Source organism: Nannospalax galili, unplaced genomic scaffold (genome assembly GCF_000622305.1).
Source record: "Nannospalax galili isolate Female #2095 unplaced genomic scaffold, S.galili_v1.0 scaffold187, whole genome shotgun sequence".
In the NCBI taxonomy this organism is placed as follows: domain Eukaryota; kingdom Metazoa; phylum Chordata; class Mammalia; order Rodentia; family Spalacidae; genus Nannospalax; species Nannospalax galili.
The window spans coordinates 2458436-2478563 of NW_008357584.1; the positions used below are offsets into that span (position 1 = coordinate 2458436).

General features: G+C 41.6%; 1 protein-coding gene across 3 annotated transcripts in view; it reads left to right on the forward strand.

Moving 5' to 3' along the window:
• Slc25a13 (solute carrier family 25 member 13) overlaps positions 1-20128 on the forward strand; it is a 207817-nt gene that overhangs the window by 115256 nt on the left and 72433 nt on the right. For all 3 annotated transcript variants that reach the window (XM_008855219.2, XM_029557227.1, XM_029557226.1), the window contains 6 exons: positions 10087-10233; positions 12304-12442; positions 13167-13260; positions 13705-13789; positions 17644-17728; positions 18195-18353. In XM_008855219.2, coding sequence (XP_008853441.1) covers positions 10087-10233; positions 12304-12442; positions 13167-13260; positions 13705-13789; positions 17644-17728; positions 18195-18353 — 709 coding nt within the window. The remainder of the gene's footprint in view (positions 1-10086; positions 10234-12303; positions 12443-13166; positions 13261-13704; positions 13790-17643; positions 17729-18194; positions 18354-20128) is intronic.

Sequence of the window (20128 nt, forward strand, 5' to 3'; positions counted from 1 at the left end):
ATGTATAATAGAGTGCATTAAATTGGATGGGTGCAATAAAGGGAGGTGTGGATAGGGGATTTAAATACCATCAAACTATATTGTATGAAAATCATAAAAACTCAATTAAGAAAATGTTTAAATCAGGTGTGGTAGCACACTTCTTTAATCCCAGAACTCAGGAGGCAAAGGCAGGCAGATCTCTGTGAAATAAAGGCCACCCTGGCCTCCATAGTGAGTTCTAGACCCACTGGGGCTACAGGGAGACCTTGTCTCAAAAAGTCCAAAAAAAAAAAAAGGACCAGAGGTACTCTAGGGCATCAAGAAAAGTCTGAATGAGAAGTCAAGCCTCACAATTTCATTCAAAACCATTTCTCCAGCTTCAATTAGGGAAGTACAAGTTTGGATCCATCCTTTTAATATATCTTGCCTTTTCATCCTTAGTTCTAGAATATTTCACACATATACAATATCAAGCATCCTTTTTCAATCTTCATGTTTCCAGTGAAGATGGATGTGTTGCCTTTCAGCACTTTGATATGTTAATTCTCAAGCATATCCACATTCATTCATTATCTTTTGGGATGGAGTAGCAAATTGAGGTTCCCTGGAAACAAGATCAGGGGCCCAAGCCACAAGAGCACATGGTTCAGTGAATTTGCCAAGGTTAATTAAAAGTCATTAGTCCATATTATGTCCATTTTGAAAAGTCATTCCTACAATAAGTACTTGCTAACCCAGGTACTTCTCTAGCTCCCTCAAAACATTTCTTCAATTCTTTTTTTCCTGTTAAGGTCCAAATCTATTTATCATTCCTTTATGTTTTTGCCTAAGGCAGCATAACTCAGCAGTTAAGAATCTCAGTTTTGGAGTCAGATATTCCTTGGTATGGATCTCTGCTCAGTTGTATGGTTTTGGGATAGTAACTTAACTATCCTGAGCTTCAAGTATCTTTCTGTAAAATGAAGATAATTATTCCCAAAGTTATTGCAGAGCTTCAGTGAAACTCTGTCTTTAAAATTCTTGACACAACCTCAGGCCTGAAGTAAATGTTTAAGGAATCAGTTTTTACTGTTATTTTTCTACTATGCCTGGTGTTCATCTTTCTGTGCCTGTTGCTAGCTCAAAGTGACTCAACAGAAGCACTCTTTTAGGTTGCAAAGGACTTCACACATTTTTAAGTCTTTCACCTTGACAAAAATCAAAGCTTCTACTTACTTAGTGCCTGTCATGCATGACCCAGGCAGCAGGCATTGGTGTGTGCATTTTGTAGAGAAAGCCTTGGGGCCTAAGACACCAGCTGTTTCACCTGAGCTCTCCCAGGTAGTAGTGTCGTGGTGTGTTACATTTTGCTATCATCTGGGCTTCAATCCCCCTCCATCAAAGGCAAATGAAATCTGTGACATGTGCCCCCTTGCCTAGAGTTGAAATGCTTCCAGTGACATTTGTGTTTGTGACAGGGATCCCATTCATAGTATATTTTCCTGTACCCTTCTCCAGTATCTTTCCATTGATTTTCTTTTCTTTTTTTTTTTTAATTTTAAGAAATACAGAGATAATACATAAATTTCTTGGTGCAAGTTGAAGTTGAGATTGGGGCAGTTGGAAGTTACTGGAATACATTAACCACATGAAGTCAATAAAAGTTAATAAAAAAGAAAAACAAATAGAGAAAGCCAGCCCACTTCCTTCCCTTGATTTTTTCACTTGACAGTCTTTTAGCCTGTAAATAGCTGAATATAATGATTACTTCTCCCATTCTGGTCCCGTTGAGTTAGGAAATGGCTATACATGATCTTGGTCCTACTTTTATCCCTTCTGATTGACATCTAGGAACCACCAGCCTCTTGGTCATTGTATGTATGTGTTAATTATTTTTTTATAGCTCTATAGGTACCCACAAGTGCGGGGGGTTCAAACAAGTGACCCCCGCACAATGATGACTGGGGATGAGTAAGTGCGCTGTTCGGCAGCCCTTGCCACCCTCAGTACTGGGAACACTCAGACGCAATGGGGAGCCTAGTCAAGCAGAGATTCATTTATTGCTGGTGTTACAGAGCTTATAAAGGTATCTGGAATTCCCCCCACCCCCCGAGGGTGTATCTTAAGGATGGTCACATGCTGATCATGCATTCCTCAGCAGTGCGGAAGTATCCTTCAGACTTTTAAAACAAGTCAGGCTGCACCCCAGTAACTTCCTCTCGAACCTCTGCAAGGTGGGGCCTTTAGGTCTCCACATCTCCCCCTTTTATTTTCATTTTAATGCCGGACTGACTTTATTTCACGGGTTACTCATCTCATAGACGGCTCCCTGAGGAGAGATGGCTATCTCCTTCCTCTAATCTTATGTATTTTTGCCTGTCTTAGGTTGTGTCACCTCTGACCAAGTCTTGTCCGTCATTGGATCATGCACCTGGCCATGTCATGTCCTGTCTTAGGAGTGCTTGTCATGGGACATCTTACCTGTCCTTGGCTAAAAATACATCCTGATTAAGGGCAGCCATGTGGGTAATGCCAGCCCGTGACAGTCTTGGTCTCTGCCTAACTTGTTAGCCAAGCATGGGCAACTGGAGGGGTTATATTCCTGGGGGAGTCCGTAATCATGAGGAGGTGGGCTGTGGCAGTTCCAAGGGTCCTCTGTCGCTGAATTATCTGGTAAAGACACTTAAAGATAAGCATTATCAAGAGAAACAAAGCAAGTCATGGCATAGGACAAGTTGAAATACTTCTGAGACCATGTACCTTTTAGCCAATCATCCAGTTGTCTGAAAGGCAAAGAGGCTGACTGGCAATGAACCCAAGGAACTGGGTCCTTGACCTCAGATGGCATGCTAGTCAGTCGGATCCTGGCCTACCCACTTAAGGTTTTTCACAGGCACCCATATGGGATTTGGATCTCCTGTAGGGTAGACACAGCCAAAGCCTCGACCCATGGTTAGCATTGGATCTGGGCCTCTCCATTGTCCTGTAATGAGGTCCTTCCACCTTACCTGTACCTCAGGTCTCTGCTCCTGTCATCCTCAATGCTTCTGAAACCGGGATTCCGACTGATTTTTTTGAAAATTAAGAACATTAATAGTGAATAAGGCCATACCCAACTGTTGGTGGGGGCTTATTCCCCCTTTTTGTTTTTGTAATTGAATTTTTAGGTTTTGATGGTTTCATTCTATAATGGCTTGACCTTCGGGATTGTAGGGAATTCCTGTATTGTGTTGAATTCCCCAAAGTGAAAAGAAATCTTTTATATTTTTACTCACAAACATGGTCCATTATCAGTTTTAATTCTTTGGGGAAATCCCAATGTAGCAAAGCACTGGAGAAAATGAGACTGAGCATATTTAGACGTCTCTCCTGTATGAACGGTAGCCCAACAGGCATGTGAGAATGTGTCGGTGGACACAAAAATATACTTAAGCTTTCCAAAAGGAGCGTAGTGTGTGACATCCGTTTGCCACAAGGAATTGTGCTTGAGTCCCCTGAGGTTTACCCCTGGCTGTTGCAGAGGTGGTACCTGTAGAAAGGGTTGACACAATAAGCCATCTTGTCTGCCTCTGCATTGCTTTGGGATAAAAGTCCAGGCAATCCTTGGTGCTCCCTAAGATGCTGTAAGAAGATAGAGGCTTCTCTTTCTTTAAGAAGTGCAGGAGTCTGAATACTGTCAGAAAGAAATGGCCGAATACTGTCAGAAAGAAATGGCCATGAGTTTCTTGAATTGAGCTGAGCCATCACAAGTGTGGCCCCTGGGTATACTACCACTGCAGCTCCAAATCTGCCCCGGTCAGTGGAAACATTGTAGGCTTTACCTAAGGGCTCCCTCGGCCCTGGGATTCGGTGAATGCTGCTGCCGGTGGGGCTATAACATTCAGGGGCGGGGTGGATCCCTGGCTGCCCGTGGAACGGACGGTACACCCCCCCTCCCCCCAAGCCACCTTCCCCAAACCGGGCCTTACCAGCCGTCCCAGAGCCAGTTGCGATGCACCACCAACAGTGGGTTTTTTTTTTTTTTTTTTTTAATGCGCCTGGCAGTGGCCGGGGGTCGGTCCCCCGCCCGGCTTTCGCTCGAGCCCCTGACTCATGCACGCATTAGACTCCTTGGTCCATGTTTCAAGATGGGTCGGGTGGGCGGCTTTCGCCCCTGACCCAGTGTGCTCCTCTCTGCCTTTCTGAAAAAGGAAACCATGGGTCCTGTGAAGCCCTGAAGCTGGCCAGAGCACACCTGAGGTGCCGCTTGTTACTTTGGCTGCTTTTGGTTTCACTTCTGTTGCATTTCTGCATTCTTCCTCAAGAATGTTTTACTGTACCCCCAGTAAAAACATTAGCCTCAAGTAGCCAGGGAGCCAAATGAATGGCCTCTGCCCAAACCTTTGAGCTACTGGATCTGACAGATCCAATCCCCTACTTTTAAGCATATATCTCAGCACTTTGAGTGCTGGGTCCTTAGGCTTATTAGTTGCGTTACCCATCTTTTCAGGTCTCGCTTACCCCAACTCTTGATTGGCCCCAATCCGTTTTTTTTCTTTCTTCTTTTCACCTTTCTTCGAGCGCTATGCTGGGTGCCAGTTGCGGGGGGTTCGAGCTTGCGACCCCTGCACTGATGACTGGGGATGAGTAAGCAGGCTGTTCACCAGCCCTTGCTGCCCCCAGCATTGGGGACAATCAGACACAATGGGGAGCCTAGTCAAGCAGAGACTCCTTTATTGCAGGTGTTACAGAGCTTATAAAGGCATCTGGAAATCCCCTTCCCCCTGAGGGTGTATATTAAGGATGATCACGTGCTGATCATGCACTCCTCAGCAGTGCGGAAGTATCCTTCAGACTTTTAAAACAAGTCAGGCCGTGCCCCAGTAACTTCTTCTCAGACCTCTGCAAGGTGGTGCCTTTAGGTCCCCACACACAAGTGATGTGATTTAAGTCATGTTGTCATGGGTAGTGAGCCTGATCATTTATTTCAAAGAAAGTGCATTCTTTTTTATTGTTGCTTGTTTTGTTTTATCTTTTTTTTTTTTTTTTTTTTTTTTAAAGTTGGGGTCTCCCTTTAGCCCCAGCTGGCCTGGAACTGGCTATGTAGACCAGGCTGGCCTCTCTCTCACAGACATCAGAGATCCACCTACCTCTACCTGTCAAATGCTGGGATTAAAGGTGTGTCTCACCACAGCTGGCTTCAAAGATAACATATTTTTGGATTAATTATGGAGTTGCTTGTGTGTTTGGCCCTATAGGCCTCACTTTTCGTCTTCTCTTTGGGCTCTTAGGCCTGGGAGAAGGGAGAGCAAAATGAACAGGCAGGAGAGCACCGTTGCTGTGGCTTCACCTTATTCCCTGTGACTACTGGTAAAATCAGCCAGGCATTCTGGGCACTTGCCTTAATGAAAACTTAGGAATTTTATTGTTTTTTCCCAAGAAAATAGGCAAAGGCAAAATCTACAGTGTGAAGAGTAACTTAAAAGCAGACTTGGGGATATAGTTCGTTTGGTAGAGTGCTTGCCAACAGGCACAAAACCCTAGGTTCAACTTTCAACACCACATAAACTGGGCTTTGTGGCACATAGCTGTGATCCCAAGCTGGAGCAAGTGGAGGCAAGTTCAGCGTCTTCCTAGGCTACCTAGCGCTTTTGAGGCCAGCCTGGGCTACATGAATCTCAAACAGAAAGAGTAACATAAAAGGAAACTCTTACAGCTCTTCAGAGTCTTAAGTGTTTTTAATCAAATTCCTAACAATATGGGTCTCTAGGGCTCCCTGCACACCAGGTGCATGTCTATAGGGTGAAGCTCAAACTGGGCTTCAGTTCGAGCTTTGCTGCTCCTGTCAGGAGGACTACAGTTCCCTTGGTGGACTGTAGCAAGGTTAATGATCATTACCCAGCTGGACATAGTGGTATACACCTGAGACCCCAGGACTCAGGAGGCTGAGGCAAGAGGACTCAGTTGATCAAGGCTGGACTACATAGTGAGACCCTATTCTACCATATAGGGATACTGGGAGTCTGCACAAAATGCTAATTTCTGTAAGGTGTTTTCGAAGTGTTTGGTGTATAACAGATCATCATGGTGGATACTGATGCCTATACATTTCATTTCTTCACCCACAGGAGAAAAAGCTGTAACATAGAGAAAGCAATCTTTAGTAATTTACTTTAAATTGAAGGAACAACCTGTTTCTATCCTATGGAGGGAACTACATATAGCTTCCAGTTCTACGTGGAATTGCAACAGCTCCCATTTTTAAGTACTGTTAAAAATGTATTCTCAGCCGAGCATGGCGGTGCATGCCTTTAATCCCAGCACTTGGGAGGTAGAGGCAGGTGGATCTTTGTGAGTTCGAGGCCAGCCTGGTCTACATAGTGAGTTCTAGGACAGCTGGGGCTACAGGGAGACCCTGTCTCAAAAAGACTAAAAAAAAAAAAAAAAAAAAAAAAAAAAAGTATTCTCAAGTTGCTCCTCATCAAGTTGAAAGAGTTGGTTTTTAAAAATATCTATTGCTGCCAGGTGTGGTGGTGCAAGCCTTTAATCCCAGCACTCAGGAGACAGACGCAGGCGGATCTCTGTGAGTTCAAGGCCAGCCTGGTCTACATCGTGAGTTCCAGGACAGCTGGGGCTACAGGGCGACCCTGTCTCAAAAAGACTAAAAAAAAAAAAAAAAAAAAAAAAAAAAAATTATTGCTTTTATTTTTATTTTATGTATATGAGTGTATTGCCTTCCTGTGTGTAAATGCACCCATGTTGTGCAGTGCCCGAGGATGTCAGAAGAAGGCATTAGATCCCCTAGAACAGGAGTTAAAAATGGTTGTTAGCCACCATTTGGGTACTGGGACTCAAACCCAGGTCCTCTGCAAGAACAACTAGTGCTCTTAACTGCTGAGCCATCTCTCTAGCCCCTGAGTATAGATTCCTGCTAGTAAATGTTTTAATTGGAAGAATGTAGGCAGTGAGTAAGAGGCAGTACTGATCCCATCACATATGTGTTCCCATCACAAACACATCCTTTTTCTGCAGTGTGATTTGTGATTATGGGCCCTTTCCCATCCTTCTCATCCTCTTTTCTGTTTGACATTCTAGACAAGCTGGTCTTCAGGTTCTGGTTTCCTGCTTTTAAGGAGATGGACTGGCAATGGAATATGATGCTATTTTTGGCATAACAATCTGAGAATCCCTGAGACTCTGCATTATAACTAGGGAAAATGGCAAATCACTGAACATGCCTCTGCTATTGTTGACAGTAATCTTGGCTTGCAGTAGCTTGAGCAATGGGTCTGAAGAGTCATTTACTTTCAATTGAGTACATACTGTGGTCATTTTTCACTACAGGGTATTGAACAGTTAGTTGCTTCCTTCCTCTTGAATTGGAGGCTCTTGGATGGAGAACGTCATTTTGTTTAATAGATCATGATTTGTTCATCCAGTTGGTTTTATGGATGATGTATCATTGATGATAATATCTATCACATGAGTACCGACTGTACCAAAGCATTCTGTCTAACAACAGAGCTGGGGTAAACATAAGCAGGATGTGGTGCCTTTTCCATGGCAGAAATGGGTAAACCAAGAATGTTAACCCTTATTCTGATGTAAAGTGGAATAGTGTCTTGTAGTAGGTTCATCATACTCAAGGCACTAATTTTTAGTGAAGAGGCTGAGTTGAATTTACCAGCCCTATGGAGGGCCTGTGTAGTGGAGGATGAAGCGCTGAACAGCTCCTCAAGAGTGTCAAGCCCCCTGCCTTGGAAATGGATCTCTGTGATGCAGGCCATTGGAGCTCTCTGATGAGGAAAGTGGAGGTTAAATCTGTGGTTCTGAAAGGCAATCTGATGCTTACAAGGTGGACTGTGTGGTTAGAGAGAAGCTCCATACTGACAGTGGGATCCATAGGAGCCATTTAAGCTAGGTGTGAGGAGGGTCTGAACCACTAGTGTCAGGAGAGAAAAGAAAAAGATGCTTTTGAGTATGCTTTTAAAGGATGATGGAACATAATTTGGTAACTGGTTTACTCTGGGGAAAGGAAGCTCAAAGAATTGAAAATGATAGCTTTCTAAGTGATGTTACTGGGAAACCAGCATGCCAATAATTAACATAGAGGGACCAGGGTTGACTGTGGGGTGGGGGACATGTAATAGTGGGGTTAATGATGTGTAATTTTATGGCCCTTATAAGATACAAGACCTATTAAGTACTTAGAAATTCTTGTCTAGCAGATAGGAGTGGGGGATTGGGGTGTAGAAGTTAAACCTTAGCTTATAAGAAATTCTTCACTTATTGTAGGAGCACTTTTCCTGAAAAGTAGAGTGAGCAAGACCTAAGAATGGAGGGTTGGCAACTCCTCCCATGTAAGGATTCAATGATGGGCTCAGGAAGGATTTGGATCCCTGAAGAGGGTTTCAGCAGGATCAGGCTGTACTCAAACTGGCAAGCGCCATGACTGAAAGGGGCTTTAGAAAGGATAATAAGAACTATGTTTCCTGCTTATTAATTGTTGAATTAAAAAAATATTCTTATGGGGCTGGAGAGATGGCTCAGGGGTTAAGAACACTTTCAGTTCTTCCAGAGAACCCGGGTGTGATTCCCGGCACCACATGGCAGCTAACAACGATCTGTAACTCCATTCCAGGGACTCAGACACCTTCTTCTGGCTCTGCAGGCACTATACACATGTGATACACTCACATACGTGCAGGCAAAAACTCATACACATAAAATAAAAATAATAAATTAAAATTTCTTCTAATGCACACATTTTCACGCTACTGAAAACTAGAAGTGTAACTCTTTATTACTGAGCCTCAATCATTATTATTTTGTCAAACCTGTTTCATCCCACCCATCTGAGGCCAGAAAAGGATGCAGACTACTTTATAGACTATCAGACCCGTCATTTCTCTCCTGCTTTGGTTTGTAGTAGCTCATAAGTCCATTCATTTCTACATAACTGTGTCATTGTTACCAAATTGAAGAAATGAATTCCTTACTATAACCTCATTTTATTTAGATAATTTGAAGTCTTTGAGAGCCACTTTAGTCATACTTTTTACTTTCACGCAGAAAAATTTGTAAGGTTCATTTGGAAGGTAGGCAGTGTCCAGAGGAAGGTGATAAAACGCTCTCTGAAGGGATGCTTTTGCCATGTTGCAACAGTGAGCTTCGCTGGGAAGCTATGCTTGATACTTGTGTATGCATTCATCCCCTGGGAACAGCAATAGGCATCTAAGATGATTTTCTAGATTTAGATGACCTTGAATTAAAATACATATCTAAATGTACTGCCACAATTTTGCCTCCTCTGACACACAAACTGTCTGCCTTCTTATTCTAGAACATAGGACTTTGTCTGGAGTCATTTTTCATTCCCCTGACCTTGGGTGGAGGAGTTGAAGACATCTGATGAGAGGAGAGAAGGGATGCACAGGGCAGCCTCTCATGACGATGACTTAACCCACCCCAAACACCACTAGTGCAGTCCTGAGGAATAGAGTTTTCCAGCAGGGGACTGCTTCACTGTTCTGTTTGCATACCAACCTGTGGTTCAGGGTTGTTTGTCTTTGGAGAGAGGCTAATGTTCCTGTATAGATGTTGTGTTGGGTTGTTTTGTTTTGTTGAGACAGCGTCTCACTATGTAGCCCTGGTTGGCCTGGAACCTCTTAGGTAGATCAAGTTTGCCTTGAACTCAGAGATCCATGTGCCCCTGCTTTCTGGCTGCTGGGATTAAAGGTCTGCACCAGCATACCTAGCCCTGCATCTGTTTTTACTTTCATCTGGATCCCCTAAGCTGGGTTAGGCCAGATCTTTGAACCTACTAAACTTCATTCTTAGCTTTATTTGTGTATCAGATTCTAGAAGAGAGGATTTGATTTTACGATTTTGTCTCTTCTTCCTCCTCCTCCTCCTCCTCCTCCTCCTCTCCTTCCTCTTCCTCTGCCTCCTTTTGAAACAGAGCAAAGTTCTCTCTCTCAAAGGAGACAGTAGCTTAGGAGTGTTATTAAACAGTCAGGTGGGAGCCTGCTAATTCAAGATGTAGTCTATTTCTTTTGTCTGATTTTAAAATGAGCAGTAATTTTCAGTAACAAAGTAAAACAAACAAACAAAAAAACCTAATAATTTTACCTTTTCTGACTGTAGGAAATACAATTGGAGCATGCTAAGCAAGCCTTTGTACAACGGGACAGTGCCAAGACTGGAAGAGTTACAGCCATTGACTTCCGGGACATTATGATCACTATCCGGCCTCATGTCCTGACTCCTTTTGTTGAAGAATGTCTAGTAGCTGTAAGTTAAGCATTTTCCTAATGAAGTAGTTTATTCTACCTCATTTATGCTCATTGAGCAGGAATAGTAAAGAAAAATTCTTAGAAATTATATAGGCTTTTTTTCCTGTTCAAAACACAAATATTTTCTTAATGCAATTACATACATTACCTGACTTGTAAACAAGAAATATCTATTGGTTCATTTTAGTGGGTATGTGGATTTATTGATTGAATTATATGGAGCATTTAAGGAAGTGTGCAGTTGTCCCTCAGTGTCATGGGGGGGACTCTTTCAGCTACCCAGACACTGTTACAGATACCCAGATCATCATCTTTGTATATAACTGACACATATCTTCTCATACTTTAAATCATCTCTGGATTATTTGTGTAAAAAAAAGCACAGTATAAAGTTTTGTCATACTGTATTGTTTAGGGAATAATGACAAGATAAAACACATGTACATGTTCAGTGCAGATAACAATTTCCCTTCCAAATCTTCTCAAAATTGTGGAAATTGTGCATATGGAAGTCATGGATATAGTGGGCCCATCTGTATTAACAGATTAGAAAAAAGATAAAGGAAAAACAAAATAAATTTCTAAGTACATGGTAGTTTTACTACATTTTGAGGTATGTCAAATGCTGATCTTCATGTTTCTTCTTTAAGGACAAAGGGGGGGGAAGTGCCTCCCCCCCATTTATTGCTTTTGGTATCATGAGCAGACCAGAAACTGTAAAGCTTGAATCTCTCATTGGTTCGTAGTATCTGTTGAGGACACAGTGGCACCTGTGATGGGCAGAGCCCCGTTGTCATGTATCGTGGCTCTCTCATCCCTAGGATATCCATCCGTTGTCCTTATCTCCAGGAGCCTAAAGTGTTGTACAGCATGTTGGATTCCTAAGCCATGGCTATGGCACATCAGGATGACCAAGGGTAGCCGTTATCAAGAGTCCGGGTTTCCTCCAGGCCCAGTGTTCACCATCCATATGTGGCCTGGTCTTAGAATTGAAATGATGAAGCTTCTAGGTGATTGTCATAAGCACTCATATTTGGGAACGTTCTCTGTAGAAACTCCTTTTGTAGACTTGTCTGAGTTTCCCACTGTGCTTGCTTACCATCAGCAGTGGCTCCACAAGCCTTTCAGGTTTCCTTTTCTTTCTTATGCTTCCAGTTGCAGATGTGGCCTTCAGACAGGGCCTTTCCCATTCTGGCATGACGTTAATCTCACTTCTTTTCTCCCCTTCCCCTTTCCTACTCCACAGTATACTCTTATGTCAGCCATTTTAATGATTACTAAGTGAAGATTTATGTGGTTGTTAACTTACAAAGAAGTGTTCTTCTAATAGAAATATTTTGCCTTGTTAGGGAAGGATAGAATTTGAAACCCCAAACTGAAGTTCCATTCACAGTGGACATGGTGTCTGTCTCCCTTGTCTCCTGTGAAGAAATATGTTCCCTTAAAAATTGTGATTAGCAGAATTCTGACCAGTCTTAACCTCCATCCAAGCATACAACATCTCATAATTTCACCATAATGCACTTGTTTTTAGCAATCCTGCCAATGTGAAGTCAGTGCCTAAGTAACTGCTTATAGCTGGTTTAAATGTTGTGACAAGTCTTGCTATTAAGGCTACACTAGCCAACTAGCCACTTCTCACTGTATGTCTGCATGGGTAGAATCCGGTTTTGCATGTATAAACACATGCACGTGTATAATATAGTTTTGCGTGTTTAAGTCCTTAAGATTTGCTCATTAGATGAAATAAACCAACTTATAAAACATTTCCAACTGAAATTTGAACTCTGTAAATTACTACTGGTCCTATTATAATCCTACACATGTATTTATTTAGTTTTCTAGGAGTTGTATGTAAAAACTCTGAGTTCTGGTCATGATTAGTTGCAGTTACTTCTAAAAATCATTTATAGCCTTTTTTTAATGTAAAATAAAAATCTGTATGGCCGTTTCTTGTACATGCATTTTTGGCTACTTCCAAAGTAGCATTAAATAAGTACTTTTGGAACATCTTCACTTATGCATTTTCTGTTTTTCTTCCTCTCTTTCTTCTTTTCAATTTACCAAGGCTGCTGGAGGCACTACATCCCATCAAGTTAGTTTCTCCTATTTTAATGGATTTAATTCGCTCCTTAACAACATGGAACTCATTAGAAAGATCTACAGCACTCTGGCTGGCAACAGAAAAGATGTGGAGGTGACTAAGGGTGAGTGAGAATATATCAGAATTCTTGCTTCGAGTATCTTAGGGTGAGGAAGGCAACCAGGAGTTTATGTTTCAGATTTTCCTATTCCATTCGTATATGTTAATCATTTGGTACATGTATGCCTTCCATCCTGGGATCAGACAAACAAAAGCAAACAAAACAATCTTCTCTGAGTTTTAAATAAACTGAAGACAGCCTTGAATGAAGAAAAGACATAAAGCTTATTGAATAGTTTCAGTTCTTGCTGGAACTTGAGCTAAATTGGTAGCCTGGTAAGTGGTCCTCAGAAATACACGAAGAATTCCACAAACTTGTATTGATAATGGTATAATGTGATCTGTGATTCTTGAAGAAGATATCAGCATTTCAGTATGATTTTTGAAAAAAGAAAAAGAGAATTCCTTTAGGAATTCACAGTATCATTAACATAAGTTCATTGAAGTTTCATATATACCTCTTCATTTTCTTTGCCCTACAATTTGAGAAACAGCCTATGTCATTTATTCAGAGTCTTCAGATGGAACCAAGCTTTTAATCTAAGTGTTGGGGAAAGTATTCTGCGTTCTCTTTCCAAGTGACTGAAAACTGGAAGTTCTTGGCCCGCTTGGAGTGACTATACTCCTACACCTTATCATAATGATGTGTTGATGCCTGCTCCTTCCTGTGCTTTGAATGTGTACAGAAGTTGGTGCTTTCAATCTTTCCCTCCTTTTTTTCCATACAGAGGAGTTTGCTCTGGCAGCCCAGAAATTTGGTCAGGTTACACCCATGGAAGTTGACATCTTGTTTCAGTTAGCAGATTTATATGAGCCAAGGGGGTAAGTTGTTTTTTTTCTCTTTTCATCTTAATTAGTTTAATAAAAGGAGGTTAGAAAGTAGGTGTAGGAAGAAGACAGCAATTGGGAAAGAAAGAAGCCAAATGAAGGGCAACACTGACATACAGAAAATGTGAAAGGAACTCTCTGAAATTCCATAATGTGAATTTTTAAAATATTTTATTATTTTTATTTTATGTGTATGAGTGTATTGCCTGCATGTGTGTAGGTGCATCCATATTGTGTGATGCCTGTGTAGGTCAGAAGATGGCATCATATACCCTGGAACTGGAGTTACAGACAGTTGTTAGTTGCCATGTGGGTTCTGGGACCTGGATCCTCTGCAAGAATAGACAGGGCTCTTAACCGCTGAGCTACTCTCCAGCCCCATTATATGAATTTAATAAATGGGAATTTTATTGTTGCTTATACTTGTTTTCTTCCCAGACGTATGACCTTAGCAGATATTGAGCGGATTGCTCCTCTTGAAGAAGGAACTCTGCCCTTCAACTTGGCTGAGGCCCAGAGGCAGGTGAGAGTTTGCCAGTGAGATCTTCAGGCCCCTTTCACCTACATTGCCTTTCTAGCATTGGTTTCTGACTTAATCATTTTTCTATTTTGCTCCGCAAATTTGGACATTTTGAGAAGGCTGAAAAGAAAACTTGTTTAGCATCCTTCTGGTGAATAGATAATTGGCATATAGATAGATAGATAGATAGATAGATAGATAGATAGATAGATAGATGACAGATGATATAGATGATAGAGAGATGGTAGATAGATACAATGATATATACATAACTAGAAGGCCCAATGCTTCAGAAACATGGAGATCTTTTCTTCTTTAAATTCACAGTGAGAGACGTGGATAGGGAGCAGTGGTTGCTGTCAGTGTACCCATCAGCAGCTGGCATCACTGAATGAAAGCAATATTTGCTCTTCAGAGGGGCACATTGTCTAACAGCCATGCCTTCCATTTTTCTGAGTATCAAAATGAGATAATTTTGTTTAGTCTGGAGTTATAGTTCGGGAGGCTTTTAGACCTATTTTCTCTGTGAAAGGATTCATAAGTTATGTGGAAACAATGTTAGGAATGCTAAATTTTATTTTATGGTTAACAGAAACCAATGTCTCGAAGCTGGGGGAGTCAGAAACTTAAGACATGAGACCTCATTTAACTCTTGCTCAACTCTGTTACTCGGGCTTGGAGAAGCAGCGTCTTCTTTGCGTACGCTGTGCCTGCATGGTGCTTGTAAAATAAATCCACTTACAGACAGAGTGTCGTTTTCAGAAAAAGACCTCCTTTAAGGCAAAGCCATCCCTGAATCCTGTGAGACTTAACCATTTTTGGCTTGAAACTCTGGGTCTGAACAGCGACGCCAGTTTGACCACAATGGGTTGATGCGGGCTGCATTTTCAGGACTGTCAGGCCTTGAGCCAGAACCCCCTCCCTTGAGCTCCTTCCCACCCAAAGGCAGCACAGAGTTTGTGTGCTGCGTGGAAGTCAAAGGCCTGGGTGTGTGCTCAGTAAATCCTAACTAGGCACCTCTTGGAAACCAGCTGGCGGTGGTTAAAAGAGGAAGCCGATTTCCCTTAGTGCAGTAGAAAGAACTGTAATCCCGTGCAGAGGTGGAAGCAGCCTTGCTCTCCTCTCCCTTTGATTTCAAATGCTGTGTCTGAGATGATTATCTCTTTGTCTGCATGCCACCAGCTAGTGTAGAAATTTGGGGATTAAAGAAAGCAGTTGTTTTAGATCTCTCCTGCTTTCCAGCTGGCAGTGGTGCCCCTCCATTCTCCCTCTGTGCCCTTTGCAGCTTTGGAGAGCTTGTCATGGTGCTTGTTGATACTGGCCAGGAAGGGGTGAGAGGAGTTGGATGAGATTTACAGCAGGAAGTGATGGGCTGCTGCTCAGAGGTTTAGAGCAACTCATAGTAGCCCTGCCTGGATCTAGTGTGCTTTGGACTGCATGAACCCCACTGGGCCTGGCAAATTCAACAAGGCCGGTCATCTACCTGTGAGCCAGTGTGCCTGTCACAGCACCCAACAACCCTTGCAGGCTTTTCCTAGACAAGGGAGCAAAGAAAGTGGACTGTTTCCTTGTGTCACTTTAAGAACATACATTTGGGGCTGGGGAGATGGCTCAGCAGTTAAGAGCATTGACTGCTCTTGCAGAGGACCTGGGTTTGATTCCCAGCATCCACATGGAGGCTATGAACCATCTTTAACTCCATCCAGTTCCAGAGGAATCTGAAGCCCTCTTCTGACCGCGGCATTGCATGTCACAGGTGCACTCACATACATTCAGGCAATACACTCATACACATAAAATAAAAATAATAAATAAAATATTTTTTTTAAAAAAGAACATACATTTATAGCTTCTAAAAAGTTAAATGAAAGTCTGGAATTTAATTGTCTTTTAGGTGAAGAATTGGCATCAATGGTAGGTTCCTCCCTTCAATAGTTTCAGATGATTCTTGAAATTTTGATGCCAGGGCATTTCTAGTATTACATATATTTATTCATGTAAATAAAATAGTGTTTCTCTTTTGAATATGTTGTCAAAACGAAGGTAGGGCAGGGGCAGAGTGGGAGACAACCCATGGAATTTGAGGAAGAAGTGTTTTGCTTTCTTAGACATTAATATCTTTAGTTAAATCTGTTTTCAGCCAAATGACTTTAAGGAGATTCTAAATGATCTCATTGTATTGGAGTTGTGGTACACTGACAGCAACTAAAATTGTGTGGCTGGGTTTGGTGATTTTCATTTTTCATGGATGTTAATTAGTATAGCTTTTGGGAAAAACAAATTTTATTGAACCCATTTATTCATTCAATGGGTAATACTAGCGTTGCCTATATGTCCCCCTCATTTGATAACTCTGTGACAGAATTGCTCTTTTATTTATGCAGATAGAGTAGTACAATATCCTAAATATTTTTGTTCTCAGGAAAACCGAAGATAACGGGTCAAAGAACAATGACCAAACAACTATCTTGAAGTATGAATTTAGGGAAGATGGCCAAAAATGAGGAAAAAACAGTCGCCTGTAATTTGACCACCTCGTTAAAGCCACTGTAAACATTTTAAGTATTTCTCTTCTAGGTGGCAGAGATGCCAAAGTATTAATTTTATATATTTAAAGACAATTTTAACAAAAAATAACTTCATACTGCACTCTGTTAAGCTTTTTATTTTTTCAGTACCATGAGGTATTTCAAACATTTAATACAGTGACTATGACAAACACCTGCCCCCTCACCATGCTGGGTTTTTCTTTGTGGGGGTCGTCTTTTTGAGACAGGGTCTCCCTGTAGCCATAGCTGGCCTGGAACTCTATGTAGACCAGGCTGGCTTTGAACTCACAGAGATCCACCTGCCTCTGCTTCCCTAGTGCTGTCACCATGCTGTTTTTAGCTTGTGTTTTCTTATTATAGTACTTTGTAAACCTTTTTACTAACACTGGATTTTCCTTGACAATACCATTTTTAAAAAATATTTTATTTTATTTTATTTGTATACGTGTATTGTCTGCATGTAGGTAAGTGCACCTGTGTCGTGCAATGCCCACGGAGGACAGAAGAGGCTGTCGGATCCCCTGGAACTGGAGTTAGACAGTTAGCTGCCATGTGGGTGCTGGGATTCAAACCCTGCTCTTCTGTAAGAGCAGTCAGTGTTCTTAACCGCTGAGCCATCTTTCCAGCCCCAACAATACCATTTTTAATGATACACTTTTGTTTAAAAGTGATATTATATTTTAAACAATCTATTATTTGTCATTTATTGTATTTCCAGAGTTTTTGCTCTCAAAAGAATACTGCTTTTTAAGAAGCTTGATCCTTATTTCTCTGTTTTTCTAGCCTAACTTTATGTAAGGAGAATTACAAGATTGTGGTTATGTGCATTTTTAAGTATTTGGATATATATGACTAAACTTCCCTAAATTTATTCTTGGTTTAATGGTGAGTTTGAGAAAGCCTGTTTTTATCAACTCTTACCAGTCTAGATATTGCCATTTAAAACAAAAATAAAAATCAAATAAAATCCCAGCCAGTTTGATTAATCAAGAATGATGTCTCTTTGATACCTTTGCATTTGCATTTCTGTGATCACTGATGAGAATTGAACATTTAAAAATTGGTTCATAATACTGTTTTTCATATGTAATGACTTTATGTTCAAATGTGATTTTAATCATGCACAGCAGCAAAACACATTTTATTAGTAAGAACTTAATGGAATCTAATCTTTTCCTTTTGACATTCTAGCTGTATCAGAGATTTAGAGCCCAATGAGTTATTTTTTAAATAACTGTACAAATTTCTGTCCTGTCCCCTTTTCTGTCTTCTGCCTGCCTACTCCCCGCTTGCTGTGCCTGCAAGCAGAAGGCCTCAGGTGATACAGCTCGGCCAGTTCTCCTACAGGTCGCAGAGTCAGCCTACAGGTTTGGTCTGGGTTCTATCGCTGGAGGTTAGTCATGGATGCATGTCAGTTTGTTACTTTTTCTGTTCTCGTTGGTCTCTTCTCTGATCTTCTACCTTGCAGTATCCAGGACAGACCCTTCTCTGGTCATTCCCCCAGCCAGTACCAGTCTGTGTCTATTAGGTGGGACCAGAGCGTGAGCACTTCTTTCTATGCTTGCACACCTTACAAATGACATTTCCCTCTCCCTTTTCTTAAAGCATGCTTTCTAAAGACAGCTTAATAGGGAGGTTAGGCTTCCCCAATAGACTTTTCATTTAAAGTCTACTGACATCCTTTTGTCAGAGGACACTTGAATGAAAATCCACAGTGGTTTGTTAAGGGTGGATATAGAAAGGTAGTACAGTTTTAAAATCTGTGCATGCAAAACTTGTTTCTATTTTCAGCCTTTTCTCCTTCCCCGTGGCTCACCATACTTAATTCCCTCTGAAGTATTGATATTGCTTAATTTCAGCTGTTGGAGCCACTGCTGTGTATCCGATTGATCTTGTAAAGACTCGAATGCAGAACCAACGATCAACTGGCTCTTTTGTGGGAGAGCTCATGTATAAAAACAGCTTTGACTGTTTCAAGAAAGTGCTGCGCTATGAAGGCTTCTTTGGACTCTATAGAGGTTAGTACAACATAGAGTGGTCGTGCGCTGTATTCATAGCCAAGGGCTCTCTTTCCCATCCCAGTGCCTGAAATGAATTAGAGAGGCTGTGTTAAAATAGAAATCCAGCGGATTCTTAATTATCCATGCTAATGGGTGTAGGCTGGCGGCATCTAGGGCATGGCTAATCAAAACAGCCCATAATCTGAAAGCCATTTATATTACTCTGTTGTGTGTTTTATTTCCTAAAATAATAAATTATTTTTATAAATATTTTCAAAGTTTTTAAAAGACTCATTGTTTCAGTTCTTGAAGGATTCTACTCACCGACTACCAAGGAAAGCTATCCCAGAGATGAGACAAAGCTTGCTTAAGATTCCCAATTCTTCTGGAATGTTCAGTGGTCCCTGTATCCACAGTGTTACTTTCTGTGGATTCAGTTACTCATGATCAACCATGGGCTAAAAATATTAGCTAGAAAATTCCAGAAATATACAGTTCGCAAATTGTAAATAGTGTGCTAGTCTGAGGAACATGATGAAATCTCCAAAATGCAGCCAATGATTCTCCTAACATTCGCATATCAAGAGCACCCTCCTGAGACACCATATGGTCACCTATCTCTCTCCTCTCATACCTAAGGCATTGAAGAATGGGACCAGCGTGCTAAGATAACTTTGAGAGAGACCGCATTCATATCATTTAATTACAGTATATATTTATGGTCATTTTGTTAGTGTTATTGTTAATTTTTTACTGTGCCCTATTTGTGAATTAAACTTTACCATAGGAAAGAATGGTAGATACAGGATTTGAACTGTCCAAGGTGTCAAGCACCTGCTAGAGGTCTTGAAATACACTTGCTATAGATGGTATAAGGATTTCTATACCAGAGAAAATCTGTCAAACAGATAGCCAAGTTTTCACTGGATGCTGCTTCACCCACCTCTTCCTCTATTAATTGACCATTCCCTTTATCTGACTGCATGCAGCGGAATAGATTGACAGGGCTCTGTAACCATGGCATCCTCCATTTCCACCTGCTTCTTTGACACAAAAGGTTCGTTAAACAGTGTTAACAGGAGCAAAGAGTGTGTTATATTAACACACACAAAAAAAATCCACTGACCTGCTTTGCTTGTGGCCTTGACCTAAGTTTGCTTTTTTCCAGCTTCCCTGTCTGTGCTTGCCTTCATCAAAAAGGAAAGGAGTACATTTGCATCAGCTAAAATGCAGAATTGCAAAGTGGCTCCTGCCAGGCCATGTTGCCACTTGTCCCATTGTAGCCCTCCCCTCCTCTCAATACCAGAGCTTGGTCTAGAAGTGAAAATAGCATCTCCACTCTGCTGAGGCAGATGGTGAAAGTGGCTGCCTTATGTCCTGGGCCTCCAGGCCTCTTCTGCCATCTGCTGACTCTAGTCTCCAAAGGAAGCTCCTGAGTTAATAAACAAAACCCTGTCACCTTAGAAGCTGGGAGGCTTCCAAGTCCAGAGAAGTTCCACTCTGCAGGTGCTGTTGTGTAGGTAGCTAGCCCCTCATCAAAGGCCTTTTGATCTCTTCCCTGCCTCCTTCCCTTGCCCCCTGCCTCTTGCAATTTGGAAGGTCTTTGACCCTGGGTGATTGATGATGACCCCTGTAGGGTCACCACCTTCCATTTGAAATGCCTTTCCTCCTTGCTGACAACAACCTTGCAAATAAAAATGGCTCCCAAGTAGTACAAGGTTAATGTCACAGTTATTCTTTGCAGTAAGTCAGGCAAAACTGACCACCTTGCTCCTTTTTTTTTTTTTTTTTTT